The sequence below is a fragment of the Balaenoptera musculus genome, chromosome 3, assembly GCF_009873245.2.
Source record: "Balaenoptera musculus isolate JJ_BM4_2016_0621 chromosome 3, mBalMus1.pri.v3, whole genome shotgun sequence".
NCBI classification, from domain to species: Eukaryota; Metazoa; Chordata; class Mammalia; order Artiodactyla; family Balaenopteridae; genus Balaenoptera; species Balaenoptera musculus.
The window spans coordinates 98,279,572-98,299,224 of NC_045787.1; the positions used below are offsets into that span (position 1 = coordinate 98,279,572).

Consider the following 19,653-nt stretch of genomic DNA (forward strand, 5'->3'; position numbering starts at 1 on the left):
ACTTTTCTCCTACCTAAAAAACTCTTATCTGATATACACATTAACATTCCTGTAGAGTACTCCCCTTATATTTTGGAGAATTAGATTATTACTCTGTTGCTTTTGACAGTTGAATCTAAATGAACTATCTGCATATTGGCACTGTTTGCTGAGCAATTCTTTGAAACCGCTTGTAATAAAAAGCCCTTCAGTAACATGCTATGATACCCTCATGTTGCAACCTATTCTGAGGTGGACTGAAATTAAATTTTGTTTACTAATAATAAACATTGAAGTTGGGGACTTGATTTACTTTTTAAAAACTAACTCTAATCAGTGGTATATCTGTTAACATAGCAAATGTATCAAGAACTAGGCAAATCCTCCTCTGCCATAAGATCCTCATGGCGCAGGCCTGGGAAGAATGACTCTATGTGCACATCTTTCTACACGTAATGGGGCAATGAAAAGGTTAAGAGAAAATGTTTTAAGAGTTAAAATGACCCTGCAGCAAGTAAGATGCCCTAATTTATTGCTTAAGACTAATTCAAGTATTTTAATTTTGAGAACGGTTTGTCCAAATTTTTTTTCAAAGTTGCAAAAAGAGACTAATTCTATGTTGGACTCATGTAATGGCATAGAGTCTGTTATGCCAGGGATCTCAAGATGGTGAGATGTGAGCTGGATAACACCTGTGTACAGATTCGGTTAGACCTGCGTGATCTTTTTTGTGTGTGAGTTTGAAAAATCTGTAAATTTCAAGTAAAAATCAGTCTTTCTCTCCTCTCTTGAAATCTTTTGAAAGGAGCAAGACAGTGCCCTCTTTGTGTTCCCTTTAGACAATCATGTCTTCTACTGTCCACCGTTAAGTCCCTTCTTTATTGCCGTGTATTCACATACCTTCCCCAGTTAGACTTGACGACTCTGTTTCTATGGTATATCTGAAAATGCTGTATTACTTTATAAACATTCCTCATTTAGTTATATGTAAATGGTTAACACTAGCCTTCTGGAAAAAAGTCTAAATGGCTAGATATTACAAATTACCCAGATTATTTAGTCATCATCCTCTAATTCTTGGATGATACATGTGAAAATCATGTGTTCTAAATCTATATGCATAATTCTCCACAAATTAAATTTTGAAATTTCAGCACATTTTGTTCACACTATCTCATAATTTTGTATTATATGGCATATTTTTAAAAATTATTTTCTTAATGATGTTAAATAGCACAATTTTTCCACCTTTTCATTAAATTAGACCTCAGTAAAAAAGAAAGTGTCATTTTGAAAGAAGAAACACTATTCCTGGGTTTTATATTAACAATGTAATATGCTAGTTATTTTTAAAATAACAATAGAGAATTTGGCCAAGTACAATAGAATTAGATACAATTGTGGCCACTAGAAGGCTTTGTTTTTTTTTTTTTTTTTTTTTTTACCAGTGCAAGCATAATTGTGAAGATAAACAGTGAAGTTTATATGTCAACCAAAGATTAACTGGTTAGTGCCAAAGTTTTAAATGTGGTTATAATATATAAAGTATGCAAGAATATTATCCTGACTATACATAAAATATATAATTTTTGACATTGTATATCCGTGAAGCACTGTTTCATAATTTAATAAGTGAAAAGTAGTCAATAGTACAAACTCACAGAAGGGATAAGTTTTCATATGTTCATTGCCTTAACATTTTAAAAGTGTTAGAAAAATATTCTACATTTTGCTTCTTTTAATACCATATATAGAACATGTGTATCTATAGTACCTTTGCATATCTTTTTGTTAGAACTAAACAGTTAGACTAGCTTTTGTTATGAATACTCCATTCTTGTTAAAAAAAATTCATGCTGAAGTCTTTCAGGGACTTTTCGACAAAATGACAGCTGTGAAAGATCAGTTTTCAAGTACTAGCAGATTTAAATGGCTGTTGGCTCTCTGTGGTGAAGATTTTCATTGTTTTTCAAATTATGTGTAAATTATCTTTTATAAAATATCTCTGGAACCTTATGACAATGAAGACAGATGCTTGAGAAGCCTATTTTAAAAGAATTCCAAATTTTAAATCTCCCCTCTCTCTTTCATCTCATATATTCTGGCTCATTAAATCAGACATGAAGGTCTTATCTTTTAAAATGCAACTCCCTTTACTCCATTAAAAATGGAGTAGAACTCAGGCACAATGGGGAATGTTATAATGCTTGCATACCTTTATTAAACCAAGAATAACGTCCCACATGCAGTTGCAATAAGCACACTTCCACCATAATTGAGTTAGACTAGGTATTTTCAAGTTAGGAAAGATATTCCAAAGATGAGCTTTAGAGATTTCAAATATTTCCACTAATGCAAAAATAATGTAATGTAACCTTCTCATTTGCATCATTTTCCATAATTTTCCCTATGTTTGCTTATGACAAGAATAATCTTTTTTAATGACTTGGTTTATGGCAATGTCTTTCCACTCCCTCAAGTCTCTATAAAATCATAGATGCTCACATCACTTTTCTGTTTGAACTTTGCCTATTACTTTCAGGTAAAGGCCAAACTTTTGGTATTTAGCATGGTATTGAAGACCCTTCGGTGTTATAGCACTTCCTCGCCTGCATCTCTTTTTCTTTCTGTCTCTATACACTTTCTTCTTTTCCTAGCTTGCCCCTTCATCTACTAAACATCCCCTCAGATGTGCATGCATACACACACACACACACACACACACACACACACACAGCACACATACACAAACCATACCCCTTTCAGTCTGCCACATTGGATGGCTTTCTGCTGGAAATCTCAATTGATCTTTCAAACCTCCTTTCCTTTCCTTTGTATTTTATTGTGCCTGGAATTATCTTCCAGTTTTTTCTACCTGATCCTTCCAAAGTCCATTTTAAATACTTTCTATTTCTGACATTATCCCTCCCTCCCTGGCAGAATTAATTGTTCTTTCCTCTCTCCTCTCAAAACATTTTATATATAGTCATACTCTTGCACGTATCACAGATACTACAGACAATTACTCTCTCTTTCCTCTTTTTTTTTTTTTTAATTAACAATGTGGGGAACTAATACCAGGAAGGAAGACCCAGTTTCACCAACACACAACTAATGAGAGCCCAAATTATAATTACATCCAAACGCCATACCTTCATATTCAGTTGTGTTATCAATATCAGCATTTCTGGTAATATTATTTTGAAGGTTTTATAAATGCTATTATTTCTACAATTATATGTTTGAGATATCAAGAAAGGAGTAATAGAGTTTTTCTGATGTTTTTGACAAGTAATTTAATGTTCACATAGATTCTAAGATGATTTAGACAAATAATAGTCTAATTTACTAAATTCCTTTTCCTTTACGTTATATAATAAACATTTAACTCACTACCTGAGAAAAAGTAAAAACATATGTCGAAATGTCATTTTAATGTTTAAATATTTAAATATTTCATTAGTGATATTGATAAATGAAATGCTTTAGTAATCTTGCAATTATATTTTAATATATCATTTCAATGTCTTCCCTCTTAACAGAAAATATCTTGTATTTTTAAGATATGTGTATATATATATATATATATATATATATATATACACACACACACACACACACACACAGATTAGAAATCTCATGAACGTAGTTTATTTACAACCGAAATTCATCACCTCAGAAGTTCACAAACAAGCACCAAACCATATGCAGTAGGGACCTAATGTAAAAATATTTTGTTATAGTATTTTTCCTTTTATTTATTTATGTTTATGATTCATTCATTTAATATATATTTCTGTTTCAGATGTAATGGCACAGGATACCCTGCCCTCTGATCACTTACATTTTCACCGAGGAGTCTGACATTAAAGAGCTAATTACACGATCCGTCACTAGTGCGGTTCATGCTATGAAGCACAGGTGCAGGAGCTCTAGGGCTGTGTTGCAGGACTTCAGGGCAATCTGGAAGCTTTCCTTGAAGAGGAGAAATGTGGGTTAATTTTTGAAGAATAGGTCAATGTGTGTGTGTGTGTGTGTGTTTTGTGGGAACAGTGAGGAGTAACCAGGACTAGGTAGAGGATGACTTATACAAAGACCCAGAGACTGGAGCTTAGCATCTTCTAAGCACGGGAAGAAATGAAAAGAGCAGAGTGAGGAGAAGTGGCACAAGGGCAAGCTGATGTACAAAGCAGGACCCGGATCTTAGGAGGATTGTGATTTTATTAAATATTTGGTCTTTATCTTAAAAGCAATAGGAAACCACTTAAAGTTTAATAATTTATGTTATACGTACAGATTTAAGGAAAGCTCTGTCTGGCTGCAATGCAAAGACTGGATTAAATGGAAGAGAGAGTGGATTGAATAGAGAGGTTGTTCTTACAACCTTACTCATGATGCTTACAGAATATTTTTTATTGAGCTAGTTTACCATCAGTAGGGAAGGTAATACACAACCTGAGGTTTATTCATCTACACTTTTTAAAATGCAGAAAGATATTAGAGATTGAGAGCTATAAGCTTGTGTTAAAGTTTACAGGTCCATTATTGTGAGTTACGGTCTGCCTCCTCCTGGACATTATTAACATAACGGAATCATTTTGATGTGTGTACTCACAAATTGCAAGTGGATGAGTCTTTTAAATCTGTTAAGCCGCTTATAGCAATTGTGATGAGGGAGGTTTCCTTTTCCACACTTTACAGGAAGCCTTAGTATAAGCATGTTTCTTATGAAGACAGAAATTAAAGTTAGCAATGGCATTTCAACCACTATAATGTGTGAATAATGTTTGTTACAGGGGAAAGAAAAGTCATAAGTACTCACTTACTAAAACTGACGTGCGAGTAAAGATGGGACTTACATGAAGTGATCATCACATGTAATATTGATACATTTTAACTCTATGGAGCTGAGTTGTGCACTAGCACTTTATCCCTTAGTACTCAATTGTCTTATGTTTATTTTATACAGTAAGCATTTGGGCATGTGACATTAGAAACTGTGTGAAAATTTGGGGGATTTCTACTTCCTCCAAGAGTACCTCAAAAATGCTTACAGTTCGATGAGGAACTGATTTAAATGAAACCAGGTACTTTTGTTTTATAAGTTAAAAAAAATTAAACACCTTGATTTTGCAAATTGTAGAGTTACAAATTTTGGATCATTTAGTGCTGTAAATAACATAAACTGTTGATACTTGTATAATTTTCCAAGGTTGCCAAGGCCCATGAACCTTTTTGGGCAAATCATATCTAGAATTTTATATTTAGACCTGGTCTTTCTAAATACTATTCATTCCATGGCTATAAAACAATTTAACTTAAGAAGAAATTACCTAGTAAAGCATGTATGTCCATCTTCATTATCTATCAAGGCACTAACTTTATGCATTTTTTTGGATGGTGCCACAAATCCAAACCTTTCGGGAACCGATCTTCAAAAGTGCAAATGGTGTAGAAACTCCTCAACATGGCCTGCAGGGCCTCTGTCTGCCTTTTCAGCCTGGCCTCTGTCTGCCTTTTCAGCCTTGTCTCTTATTCATGTGCCTTATGCTACTTTATCCTTTACCAACATATAAAAAATTATATTTCATACCTTTATGCCACTGCACATGCTATTCCTTCTGCCAAGAAATGCCTTTTCCTCCAAGTTTCATTTTATCATTCAAGACATCTCTCATTTTTCACCTGATTTGAAACTATCTCTGGCCAATGCTACCAACTGACCTGCTTGGAAAGAATAAATCACCCCTTTCTCTGCTCTCCTATACTTGTCAATCCTTGTACCACTACACATGGTACGCTGTGTGGTAATTATTAGTTTGCATGGGGAAGGACTGTGTCTAGTTCATTTTTTTTTTCTTTGATTTTTTGGGGGAATATAATTTCAACTATTATCAGGCAGGTACTTGCACATTCATCTCCATCTCCAAATCAAATTCTAAATAAGGATGTATAAAATTCACCTTCTATATCATCTCCATCCTATGTCTAGGCCTATTCCCTGGCGATAGCCCCTTTTAACATTTGCTTTTGTTTTTCAGGTAGTCAGCTGTCTAAACAATATGCTCAAACATTTTTTTTTAAACTGCAAACCATGTCATTTGACTCATCTTTATGGAAGAGGAAGAATTAGTCTTTTTTGCTTTTGCCATATGTTGAGAAGAAAAATCAGTAACCAGCATCTTAATAGTAAAAGTAGAATGAAACACTGTCAATGAACTCATAAAGAAATAAATTTAAACCTATATTTCTAAACTTGAACCTTTCAAAAGAGAATTCAAGATTCAAATGGTTTCTCTTTTTACACACATTATACTCATCACCCACAGTTCAGTAGTTCACTTCTTTTCCCTATCCCTAGTGTGTGACAACTTTCCGGTTATATGATCTATTGAATGTAATTCATTATTTTTTCTTAGAGACTTCTGATTTCCTGTTTTAGCTTAGAATAATTGCTTTGGGGACTCAAGTAAGTTGTCATTCTTAAATTCTTTTATTTGTTTTCATAGTTCTGTGTTAATTACAGTGTTTTTTGCTTCGTATGCCTTCCTCCTTTCTTGGATTCCATTTTACTGAGCTACAGAATATCCTTAACTTTTAAAGAACAGATACAGGAGAAGTAAATTATCTTTGTCCTTAATATCTAAAAATATTTTAATTTTTCATTACAATAAATTGTTAAATTAGGTATAGAATTGCGGTTAAAATTATTTTGCCACAGAACTTTTGAAGTTACTGGTAAAATGACTTTCATCATCCATTCATACATAAGATGCTGTGATGATTATTTAATTTTCACTTCTTTCTGGGTTTTCTGTGTTTGTTTGGTAAATGATTGACTTTGTTTTCATTTTCATTCATCCTGATTAGCACTCAATTGACTCTTTCCCTCTGAAGCTCCATTTGTATTGTCAACTGTGGAATTTTCTCTTTATTTTTTTTTTTTGATTATTGGAATCCCACATTTTTTTCTTTTATCCCCATTTTTTCTGGAACTTCTCAGTCACTCATTGAAGCTCCAGGATTGATTTTCTTGCTTTCCCTGCCTTTAAATTTTTTCTTGTATTTTACTTTTTATTTTATTATTTTTAAATTATTTTATTTATTTATTTTTGGCTGCGTTGGGTCTTCCTTGATGCATGCGGGCTTCCTCTAGTTGTGGTGAGCGGGGGCTACTCTTTGTTGTGGTACGCAGGCTACTCATTGTGGTGGCTTCTCTTGTTGTGGAACACGGGCTCTAGGCGGGTGGGCTTCAGTAGTTGTGGCACGCAGACTCAGTAGTTGTGGTGCACAGGCTTAGTTGCTCCACGGCATGTGGGATCTTCCCGGACCAGGGCTTGAGCCCATGTCCCCTGCATTGGCAGGAGGATTCTTAACCACTGCGCCACCAGGGAAGTCCCTATTTTCCTTCTTAAAGAAAATATTTTTGCTTTATGATTAGGAATATTTCTTAGATTTTTTTCTTTTAGATTTTCTTTAAAAATAATCTTTTTAAATTTAGTATTTATGTTTTATACTTCAAATATTTTTCTTACTTGATGTCTGTTCTTTTATAACACTGCGTTATTTTATAGCTGCAATACATTCTGAAACCTCTCCAAGTACATTAATTAGAATTACTACAAAGTTCTCTTACTTTACTAATAATGACAGCTTTGCCTTCAATATTGATCTGTTCATTCATCTTGGTCCTTCTAGTTTGTGATGTTGTTTACCCTCAAATATCTCTTGATCTTCAGACATATTCATATTATAAAGATGTTTTAACAGCCTCTCCTACATATGGGGAAAAGGAGGATGCTGATTGAAAATTCTGAATTTGTCAGATGGGCATGAAGTACTTTAGAAGACAAGCTAGCTGCTCTTGCCCCATTTCTACCACCTTCCCAATGGAAAAAAGTAATAATAATGAGGGAGGAGAGCTTTGTTTTGAGATCCTACCAACCACACTCAGTGCCTTCTTCTTATCTAGAGACATGTTCAGATTCTTTACAGCAAGAATCTCAGTTTACCTTAAGGGTGTGAGCTCTTAGCATGTTGCCAGTCTTGTTGCACCATTTGACACAATTTTTTTCCATTGTGAAACATAGTCAGTCAACAACTTCACACCCTAATTTTGCATTACTTCTCACTTCCACTCTCTCTCTATTCCACTTTCAAGTTTGGAATCCTTCTGGTACTCCATCAGTGCTTTGACCACCTTTTTATTAATTCACCCATGTACTTATAAAAATCTCTGGTCAGCTTATACCACACTCTGAGAAGATATTCTGAATTTATTACTGTTTTTATTTCTTTACTCTCATTTAGATATGATTTGGGGAGGAAGGCACTAAATACGCATGATCAGTCTCTATTAAACTGGAAGCCTTATTTTTTTAATCCTCAGTGTCTCATACAATAACAGATTAATAATATTTGCACAATAAATATTTATCAAACCCAATTGAACACACAGAAAAATAAGAAAAATTACATTGTAGTTTTACCTTATTTTCTACTGATCAGGCTTGGCTATGAATTATGATTATTGTTTATTTTTAAATATAGTTTACTTTCAGAGAACAGGGTATAAATTGCCACTTAAATGAATATTACAAAAGCAAACAACAAAACACCTTCAAAACATATACTGTATTCTGTTTCAAAAAATGTTTCAAATAATTTTTTAGTAAGAATTTTTAAGCAAGTTTATAACCTGCATATTTATTTCCCAACAAGGATGATTAAAGGTATACCAGTGTGTTTGTTTGTGTGTCTGTGTGTGTGTGTGTGTGTGTGTGTGTGTGTGTTCTGTATGTGTGTTTTAGTCTCTATTTCAGAGGATGCTAAATGCCTTGGAATGTCCTTTCTCCTTTCTTATTTTGAGGAATAACCATAGCTTTTCACTGAGCACATTGGACCCCAGATAAAAGTGTACATTTCCCAGTCTCCTCCACTTAAGCAACTTACTATTGGCTGGTCAAACGTAAGCAAATAAAATGTATTACTCCTGAAACATCTCTTTAAAAAGGAGTAGGTGTGCCTTCCCCACCATTCTTCATCCTTCCCCTTGAAATACATTTGCGAAGGCCGGCCCTCCAGCTATGAACTTGGACTTGAAAATGGACACCAAACCCTAGGGATAGCAGAACAGAAAGTTGGATAGAGCCTGGGTCTCTGGCAACTTCAAGATAGTGCCTTATTTATCCTGGATTACTTCCACTATCTATGTTATATACTCTATCAAATACACCAAGGACAAGGAGAATAAATAAACATTAGATAATACAACTCTATTATTATCATGTCTGGGATATTGTGATTGGTCAGGTCTCTAAGAAACAAAATGTTGTTAAGGAAGTGGCAGTTGCTGTAGAAATCCAAAGACAACTTTGGGAACTCAAGACAATTCTAGTCATTCCTTGGAAAGCAAGCATTTAATGCTCACCACCTGAGCAACTCTTTCATACTGGTCACTGGACCTTTTCAAAAAAAAAAAATTTTTTTTTAAAACAAATAAATGTCAAAGCAGAATTAACCAAATTGTGGAATAATTTAAATGTTTTCCACTTATTAAATTGTTTCTAGCACAAGTATAATTAAATATAATTCTCCCATTCACAAAATAATTACAGGAGTTATTTATACCTATTAATTCATATTTAGTATATCACTAGTACTGTGGTCTAGCAGCGGAATACAAAGTTGTATAGTACATAATGAACAACTTATTTCCTGTCAATAGATCAATCAGGTGATAGATAAAATATATATAGATAAATACAAGTATAGATTTTAAAATTTTTATATTATGTCAAAAATGGAGGACTTCCCTGGTGGCGCAGTGGTTAAGAATCCGCCTGCCAATGCAGGGGACATGGGTTCGATCCCTGGTCCGGGAAGATCCCACATGCCGCGGAGCAACTAAGCCTGTGTGCCACAACTACTGAGCCTGAGCTCTAGCGCCCTCGAGCCACAACTACTGAGCCTGCGTGCTATAACTACTGAAACCCACACACCTAGAGCCCTTGCTCTGCAACAAGAGAAGCCACGACAATGAGAAGCCCGTGCACCGCAACGAAGAGTAGCCCCCGCTCACCACAACTAGAGAAAGCCCGCACACAGCAACGAAGAACCAACACAGCCAAAAATAAAAACAAATAAATAAATAAATTTATTAAAAAAAAAAAAAAGTAGAAGTGAAGCTCTTGGGTCAGCCTGCATTCAGCCATGGACCGTGGTCTGACAGCTAGTTCACCCATTGCTCTCATTCATTTCCCTTTCTCTTTACTGCTGATGCCACACATTTAAATTGTGGCTGTTTTTATGAATACATATTAAATATACAAGAACTCATAATTTGGTACATATTTGAGTTGGGGTTAAATTCCTCCTTTCCTTTCATTAAGTTTGTAATTCTTAATGAAATTCTTGAAGTTGTGATTTGTAACTGAGGAGACCCTGGAGAAAGATTCACTCAAATTGAAAAAGGGTTTTGTTTTTAAGGCCATTGAACTATATAGTATGTGGTTTTTAATTGAAATATGTAGGATTTAGGAAAGATTTCAATACATTTAGGGCTATACTGATGAATATTTAAAGATAAATGTGTAATTCAACCATCTTAGTTGCTTTGGAGAGTGACTGAAATGTTCCCTGTGCCAAGCTGTGGAGCTAGGCTTTCAGAGTCAGATAACATAGGCAGAGAGTTCACTAAGCCTCACCAACTCTTCATGGCTGCCTTCCTTTTTTTCTACTTCATCCTTTCCTGTGTGCCTTTCTGGACAGCCCAGAATTGGTGACATTGAAGACCTTGAAAATCAGACCCAAATAGGAAAGCTGGGGAGAGATGGAAGTGAGGGTAAGAAATGACTTTTCTCAGAGGCTCTACCTTTATCCAGTTTCTTTACTCAGCATTTTAATATTGAATATCCACTGTGTACAATCACTGTGCTCTTTGCCAGGAGTACAAAGATGGAAATATGTGCTTACATGGTCTGAGGGAAACACACAGGTATAGACAATTCTGATATATAGAGGCAACTGTAATAATAAAATGGCAAAGTCCAGTGAGAGCATAAGAAAAGGAGCTCCTAATGTTGTTTTTATTTATTTATTTTTTAATTTTAGGTAAATCTGTTCATCCTGAATTTCACTCTAATGCCAACCCTGAAACCTTGAAGTATCTTTATTTTTATTGTTTGCAGTTTAACATTTACAGAAGTAGTATAAGCTGAATTTTGTATTCCCACGAATAACTTAGATCATTTAGCCAGTTAATTTCTTCCAAATCTGCTTCCTTTTTATGAAAATATTTAGGGATATTTCCCAGTATGAAAACCTTAAGCTCATGTGATCCCTGAGCCACAATTATCAGTATTCCTAATTATTCCACAATCTAACCATAGCTTTCTTGTATGTGAGGCTAAGGAAAACCTCCAGGAATCACTGAACGCAATTTCAAGTTTGAGATACACGTTTCTCCTTTGCTCCTGATGTTAGGTGTGGATGTTCTTAGACTTTTGATTGATGTCATGCTGTCCTCTCACCTCCAAATATGTGCAAACAATGTGTCCCTCTAGTCCTACTTTCTTTCATTTTGCTTTCCCCTTAATTCCGTCATGCCTGTGGTTATAATTCCTTTAGTTGCAATATGATACTTTGAAATCGTTTCCGCAAAACATAGATGTGTAATTATAAGGATACAGTGTATTCCTTGTCTGGTTAATTTACTCATCTCTCACTTGGCTGCAATATCCTCTCACTCACCAAGTAAATAAACTGCAGCAGCCGTTCAATGTGTTCTCCACATGGCAGCTGTTAAGAAATTCTCCTTTTATTTCTTTCTAACTTTATATAAGTAGTGATAAATATTTATTTTATTTTCAAATTATAAAAGATTTTACACATGAAATAAAATAAATACTGTATCAAATATAACCCGAACTTAACAAATGTTAACACTTTATCATAATTACTTTATATCAAGTTTTAAAAGAAATAAAATATTTCATCTATATAGCTGATGCTTCCTGACAGTCTTTCCCCTTCCTCCTTGCCTAAACTTAATGTGTATCATTTATTTTCATGTTGTATAAACTAAAACATCTGTGCTTCTACATATAAACAATATATACATATTGGATACATATAGAGATATATATTTTTAAATTTTTATGTTCAACTGAAGGTTTTTGAGATTTATCCCTGTTGATACATATAGCTGTAGTTACTTCATTTGAACTAGTTTGTATTTACATACATCACTTACTAATAGATATTTAGGTTGTTTCCAGTTTTTTGCTATGGCAAAACAAACACCACCAAAAAAACCCCTAAAAGAAACATCCTTGTGCTTTTTCAACCCTGTGCACATCTCTTAGAATTTCTCCAGAACAGTCTAGGCTTTGTTCCTAAAATACCTGTGCGGTAGGGTAGGGTAAGCACCTTATACAATTTATAAGACATTGTCAAAAAATTTCCCAGTACACTGAATTTACATTTGCACTGGCAATGTACAGAGTTCCCATTTACCCACCTCATAACCAACAAGTAGAACTATCAGGCTGGTTTGTTTTTCCTAAACTACTCAGAATGAAATACTTTCTCATTTTTCTTCAGTTTGCACTACCTTGATTACTAGTGAGATTGAGTATATGATTTTTGGAAATTTGGAGCATCCCTTATATGAATTACTTCTTTATAACTTTTATCCCATTGTTTGAGCATGTGTGTATGTGTGTACATGAACTTTCAATTTTGTTTCATTCATTTTTATTTCACCTGTTTGTATTGATACAATACTATTTGATTAAAAAAGATTTCAGGTTTTTTTGCTCAGTATTATATAGCTGCATCAGGTTTCATTTGGCTATTTGCCTGCTGTATCTTATTTCTTTCACTCTGTATTCAATCCTTCTGTGTCTTTTCTTGAATAAATTATTTTAATCTATTTATACTTGTTAGATTATTAATATTATTAATATTTTTTAAGTTTTTTTTTTTAAACTATCTTATGGGTTTGTTTCTATTTAGTATGCTTTTTTGTTTGTTTTCTTATTTTCTGCCATTTTTAGATTTGCCAAAATTCCCTTACTCACTTTTTAATCCTTATTTCGAAAGTTGTAAGTTTGTCTATTACTTCAGTAGTTGCTGTACAATTTTTCCCATGCATTCTTTTTTTTTTTAATATTTTATTTATTTATTTATTTATTTATTTATTTATTTATTTATTTATTTATTATTTTTGGCTGTGTTGGGTCTTCGTTTCTGTGCGAGGGCTTTCTCTAGTTGCGGCAAGCGGGGGCCACTCTTCATCGCGGTGCGTGGGCCTCTCACTATCGCGGCCTCTCTTGTTGCGGAGCACAGGCTCCAGACACGCAGGCTCAGTAGTTGTGGCTCACGGGCCCAGTTGCTCGGTGGCATGTGGGATCTTCCCAGACCAGGGCTTGAACCCGTGTCCCCTGCATTGGCAGGCAGATTCTCAACCACTGCGCCACCAGGGAAGCCCTCCCATGCATTCTTAACTTGATGAAGCCTAAAGCTAACCAGTGTCAGATAGATATTATATGATTCCTTACACACACACACACACACACACACACACACACACACACACACAAATTCAGTGACCTTTACATGAAAAAGTAGTATGTGCAAATGTCCTGGGGCAGGAAGCTGACTGGCAATTATGAAGATCTGAAAGAAGACCAGAGAAGTTTGAGAACAGAAAGGAAAAGGGGATCTTAATAGATTTGAGTATGGAGGGTCACTTAGGAGTGCTGTCTTGTACTGGCTAAAAAGGGCCAATTGTTTTATTTTCAGAAATCTTGTGAGCCAGTTGTGAAATAACTATTATTGAAAACAAAAGTATATAAACCTATATTAAGTAGATTACATTAAAAAGAAAGATTTTTTTCTAATTATTCCTAGTCATTCCTAACTATTTTACTACATTTTAATATTTATCTGTACTCCTGAGTTTATGCCTATTCTACTGGTATGGTGGAAACACTTTATAATGATGCACTCCTGCAGGTTTCTTCCCAATTTCACATTTAGTGATGTTGCCTTTACTCACTTGAAGTCAACCATGACAGGAGTTTACACCATGGAAACTGGCAAACTCTTCAAATCAGGACTCACTCACACCTCTAAGAACCTGTTATTAAACACTTATCTGAACAACACTGAGTGAGACTGTACAGGACCTTAGAGACCATGTTAAGAATTGATATATATCACAGGAGAAATGAGCAGGCATTGAAAGGTTTTAAGCAAGGAATGACAAGAGCACGATTCTATTTTTAGAAAGACCACTGAGATTACAGAAGTGAAAAGCGAGGCAGGGTGACTCTGGGTGGCTCCCATGGTAAGTAATAGTGGCTCAGACTAGGATCAAAGAAAGGAAGACGGAGAGAAGTGAATGGATTTAGGAGCTAGAACTGAAGACCTAGCTCTCATGGTACCAGCGTGAACCAATCACATAAGACACTCATGTGGAAGAAGTAAAATCTCTGAGTCCTCTCTAACTTCTGGTTGGTTATGATATTTTCATTTTGAGCCCAATTGTGCCACCATGTGTCAAAGAGCCAACTTCACAGTTGAACAAACTTAGGCCTGAATAAGAGAGGAGGGAAAAGTCTACATATGGAAACGTGAGATGAAGGGACTCATTCCATTTAAAAATAAATTATTTTTAAAGTAATCCATAACTTTTCTTTCCTCCTATAGACATACTAGTACATGTATGGTAGCCATGAGAATGGCCTCTAAGATCTCTGACTGCAGGGAGTGTAAATGATAGAGGGTCAACTTCTGGGTTCTGAAATTGAGCATTTGACCTGAGACCATGCTTCCCACAAGTTGCCTCAGACAGTGACTTAACAGGGCAGAGACACCAGGCAACCCTGTTATAAGAGGTGCCAGATTCCTTAACTCCATGACTCCTCAACGACCTTGCCCAACTTTCCTTAGAGAGACATTGCCTAGAATGCTTCCACCCAGTTTTCCTATTTTCACAATCATCTCTCCTACACTTGAGGTTGAACCTACATCGTGGTGTGATGGCCCTGCCGGTCTTATTTGATTCCCTGACTCTGCCTTGTGTCTTTGGCACATCTTGAGTGGTTGTCACTCGGATCCTTCCCCTAAGTGATAGCAGACATATGTAGTGTAGGTTCCTGGGTCCAAGAGAATTTTTCACTTCCTTCCCAAAGGTCAGACAGCTTTTATTTCTACCCTAGGAACAGGAGATCATTGCCTATGTCTTAGAGGTTAGAGGGTTTCTTGCCGTCCCCCTAATTCTGAAGGCTTCTGTCTCTGCCTGCTCTCAGTCTCCCACATGAGAGGCCCATGGAAAAGGGGCAATGAGTGAGGACAGGCTGCATTGTGTCTGGGCTCCTCGGGATTATAAATTGTCATGATAGCACACACTCTGCCTTTAACTATTCTTTAAAGTCTTAGCTATTTTCTTTACTCAGTTTGGTGTGCACTGCATCTTTTCCCTTTGATTTGCCAAAGGTGGAACTGTGAGTGTGTCCTGTCCTCACGGGGCTTGGAGCTCGTTGCAGTTCAGCTGATTTGGCTACCTTGTGATCTCAGTTCCCTGATGGTCTCAAGAAAAGTTATGATTTTTGCAGATTATCTGGCTTTTTTTTTTTTTTTTTTTTTTGTTTTAGATTAATGTTCTCCATGATTGCTACATGCTAAGGCAGAGGTACAGCCCTCTCCTTTGTTTTTAAAAATCAGTTATGAACCAGTGGGGAGAAGGATGAGGGGAGGGGCAAAATAGGAGTAGGGGATTAAGAGGCACCAACTACTACATATAAAATAAATAAGCTACAAGGATATATTGTACAGCACAGGGAATATAGCCAATATTTTATAATACATTTAAATGGAGGGTAATCTATAAAAATATTGAACCATTATATTGTACACCTGAAACTAATATAAGATTATAAATCAACTATACTTCAATAAAAAAAAAAGTTATGTTTCTGTATTAGGTTTTATCCTTCATGGGTGTAGCAGAGTCAGAGATAGAACGTATACATAAATAGTATATTATATGCTAGGCATGTGAAATCATTATGTTATCAAACAGTTGGCACTCTTTTGATAGGTATTCCGTAAATTTATTGAAGGAAAACATTAAGAACAATGGAATACACCACTCAGTATTAGTCAAGGTTGTCATAACAGATTATAGCGAGACAGGAAGATATTGTTTGTAGTATATTTTGCTTCGGGTCATTCTTCAACACAATTACCTTGTCCTTTCCACCAGGTGGTTGACCAGATTGATACCCTGACTTCTGACCTACAGCTGGAGGATGAGATGACCGATAGCTCCAAAACGGACACCCTGAATAGTAGCTCAAGTGGGACAACAGCCTCCAGCATAGAGAAGATCAAAGTGCAGGCCAACGCCCCCCTCATTAAACCCCCAGCCCACCCATCTGCTATCCTCACTGTCCTGAGAAAGCCAAACCCTCCACCTCCTCCTCCACGGTTGACACCTGTGAAGTGTGAAGACCCCCAAAGAGTGGTGCCCACTGTCAATCCGGTAAAGACCAATGGCACCCTTCTGCGAAGCAGAGGCTTCCCAGGGGCACCAAACAAAATTCCAAACGGAGACATTTGCTGCAAACCCAGCAGTAACTTGGACAAGGCTCCAGTGCAGCCTCTGATGCATAGACCTGAAAAAGACAGGTGCCCCCAAGCAGGGCCTCGGGAACGAGTTCGGTTTAATGAAAAAGTCCAGTATCATGGCTTTTGTCCTGACTGTGACACCCGGCATCACATAAAAAATAGGGAGGTCCACTCACACGGCGAACCTGTCCACACGCCAGGAAAGCTTCCTCCCCATGGCCCTGCCCAGCCTCCTCCCCCTCATCTCCCTCCTTTTCCACTAGAAAATGGGGGGCTGGGAATAAGCCACAGTAACAGCTTCCCCCCACTCAGACCTGCACCTGTGCCTCCTCCCACTGCACCAAAACCACAGAAGACGATCTTGAGGAAATCAACCACTACAACAGTGTGATGTATGCCATTTAAAAAAGTTTTTTGTTTTTTTTTAAATTCTTATATTATAAACATAAAATAATACGTAATGAGCACTTTCTACTCAAGCAATAAAAAGCCCAAATATATTTATCCTGCATTCAGCAGAGTGGCATAAAAATCACCGGGTAAGTATGCAGTATGTTGTTTATGTCCTGGCTATACACTGTTTAAGTTACATCATGAAACCGCAGAATAACGGAAAAGCTGAATATATTGTTTTTTCAATTGACCTGTGACAAACTGTGACATGTAGATTTCAAATATTTTGATTTACCATAAGAGATGGGATTAGATTCATTTTATTCATACCTAACTCATCTATGCATTAAGAACATGCCATACTCTGACCTAATGCTTTTTAATAAGAAATTTTAATACTGAAAGACTATTTTATTATTTTTTCTAAAGATGTTTGTCACTAGTTTTGCATTATTAAATGCTGAGGATAATACCAGAACATTTATTTTCTATACTATACAATTATGACTATATGTTCACCTATATATGTAATGAAAGATTTTGGTCTGTGGAAATATCATATGTCAATAAACAATGGTAAATAATGGCAAAACCAAGTGTTCCTCAGAAGTAAAATGAAGCAGTGGTTCATTTAATCCCACGTTAGTTTGCATCAAAATGGATAGCAGCTCTGACAGAGTTTGGAGATCACAGTGAGTATATGTCAGAATTTTTCAAATTAAATATCATAATCCAGGTTCTCAATAGAACTGTACACATTTTCATATGATTTGCCTCCATTTTGGTACCTCAGGGATGATCTGTTGCAGGCCAATCCCTTTAGATCCTCCCCACTCTCAGCATGCCTCCAGGTCACTGCATAAACCAGCTCTTTGAAGCTGTAGGATGACTTTGCTCCTGCATCAGCAGGCTCTCTGCCTTCCTGAGGGATTCCCCCATTTATAGGAGAATCCTAGAGGAAAATAAAGATGTTTCTGGAACAGGATATTTTTAGCATTCGCCTTAAGCTGATTCTCCCTCAGAGCTGAAATATGCCAGGGTTCTTTGTTATTCTATAGAAGGAAGAGAGGAAATCCTTTCCTCCTAACATCCAATAAATGTGCTTCTCTTTAGTCTAATTTGCCAACTAAAGTCCCACTTACCCATGGACAGAAGTTCATTTCCTAACTACCATGATTTGGACTGATCCTATGATTTGCCCTGGAGTTAGAAATGAGTTTACTCCTTTAGAATCATGATGACAGGTAAATGCCTGAGCAAAACGTGGTCATTAAGTGGCAGGAGTAGAAGGAGTCCTCCTTGGTGGAGATTTGATTATTATGCAACTTAAAAAAGAATACTGTAATACTTTTGAATATTAGGCTTTTGATCATAAAACTTGAACTTTTGCTACTACAGGAAAGTAGTCTTCAATCATATTTCTTTGTTGCCTTTTTCATGTTATATAATCATAATTTGGAATACTGTTTTTGAACAACTTCCTATTTAAAATGATAATATATTTTAGGCATAATTCCCTAAAGAAAATAGGTTTATTTTTTAAAGGAACAATCAAATGGGTAAAAAATAGAGACGTCACGTTGAAAATTTACTCAGCATGATTTTTGTTCTGTGTGTGTTGGACATGAAGATAATGCAAGCAGAATAAATCCAACTTTTCAGAAAGTTACAAAAGGCAAGACCAATAATCAAAGGCCAGAATCTAAAGTTTATTAACTGTATGATCAGTATGTTTAATAGATGTGAGCCAGGTAAATAAATAATTGACATTGAATACCAAAATAACACATATATTCTTAACGTTGTAATATGTTCATTTAGGCTTGATATAAATAAACCCAGGATTTTATCACCTTTCTAGATTTAAATATTTACATCCTTTCAAATGTCCATCCAGTGTGAGGCCTTTTGATATTATAAAGTCTTTGAAGACATGAAGTTTTTTCCCTTCAGCCCATCTTTCCTTCACAGCCAATTACTGTGACCTAATAATTACTTTATAGTTTGAGACTTTGACCCTTGTTGATGTCTGGGAACCAAACTGGACCTCAAAGTAGAGCTTACTAACAGCCACATATCATCCACTGAGCAGATAACTCATTTGCAATAAAGCAAGTTGAATAAGTTGGATGATTTAAGCTTGTTGATTAAGGATATTTGAGCCAGATGCCTACACACAACCTCTTGAGGTTCAAATCCATTTCTCCTCCTCAAATTATAGATGGAGCTACCCCGTGAAAAACCATCTTTTTATGTTTGATTAGTGACATAATGCCAAAACCACAACACCTGTTTTTATTTAACACATTTATAAGTAACTGTTGGCCTATAAAGCTGAGTTAAATCTCAACATAAAAAAGTTATAGTTATTGACCTTCTTCTCTTATTACAGTTTATTTATTACATAGTCAACATTAAATGTTAGATTACAGCAGTGTTGGGACATTCCTTTTAGTTTATTTGCTCCATATGATCCTTTTTTTTTTTCACTAATGTATAGAATATATTGGGCCAATAGGTTTTTTTGCCCAATAATTCTGCAACATTCATTGGCACTTAGTCATGTCTCTAAATATATATAAACTTGTAAAACATGGAAAGCAATTAACATAGAGTGTCATAATATTTGCCTGGAAACTTGTA

At 35.7% G+C, this 19,653-nt stretch overlaps 1 protein-coding gene across 7 annotated transcripts in view; it reads left to right on the forward strand.

The window, feature by feature from the left end:
* Positions 1 to 17,570, forward strand: part of PRR16 (proline rich 16) — a 169,466-nt gene extending 151,896 nt beyond the window's left edge. For 4 of the 7 annotated variants that reach the window (XM_036847698.1, XM_036847702.1, XM_036847701.1 and 1 more), the window contains one exon: positions 16,253 to 17,570. In XM_036847698.1, the coding sequence (XP_036703593.1) occupies positions 16,253 to 17,008 (756 nt within the window). In that variant the 3' untranslated portion in view covers positions 17,009 to 17,570. Of the gene's footprint in view, positions 1 to 1,427; positions 1,486 to 3,784; positions 3,971 to 16,252 lie in introns of all 7 variants that reach the window. The other 3 variants (XM_036847699.1, XM_036847704.1, XM_036847700.1) reach the window with 3 other exon arrangements.
* The last annotated feature ends 2,083 nt before the right edge of the window (positions 17,571 to 19,653 follow it).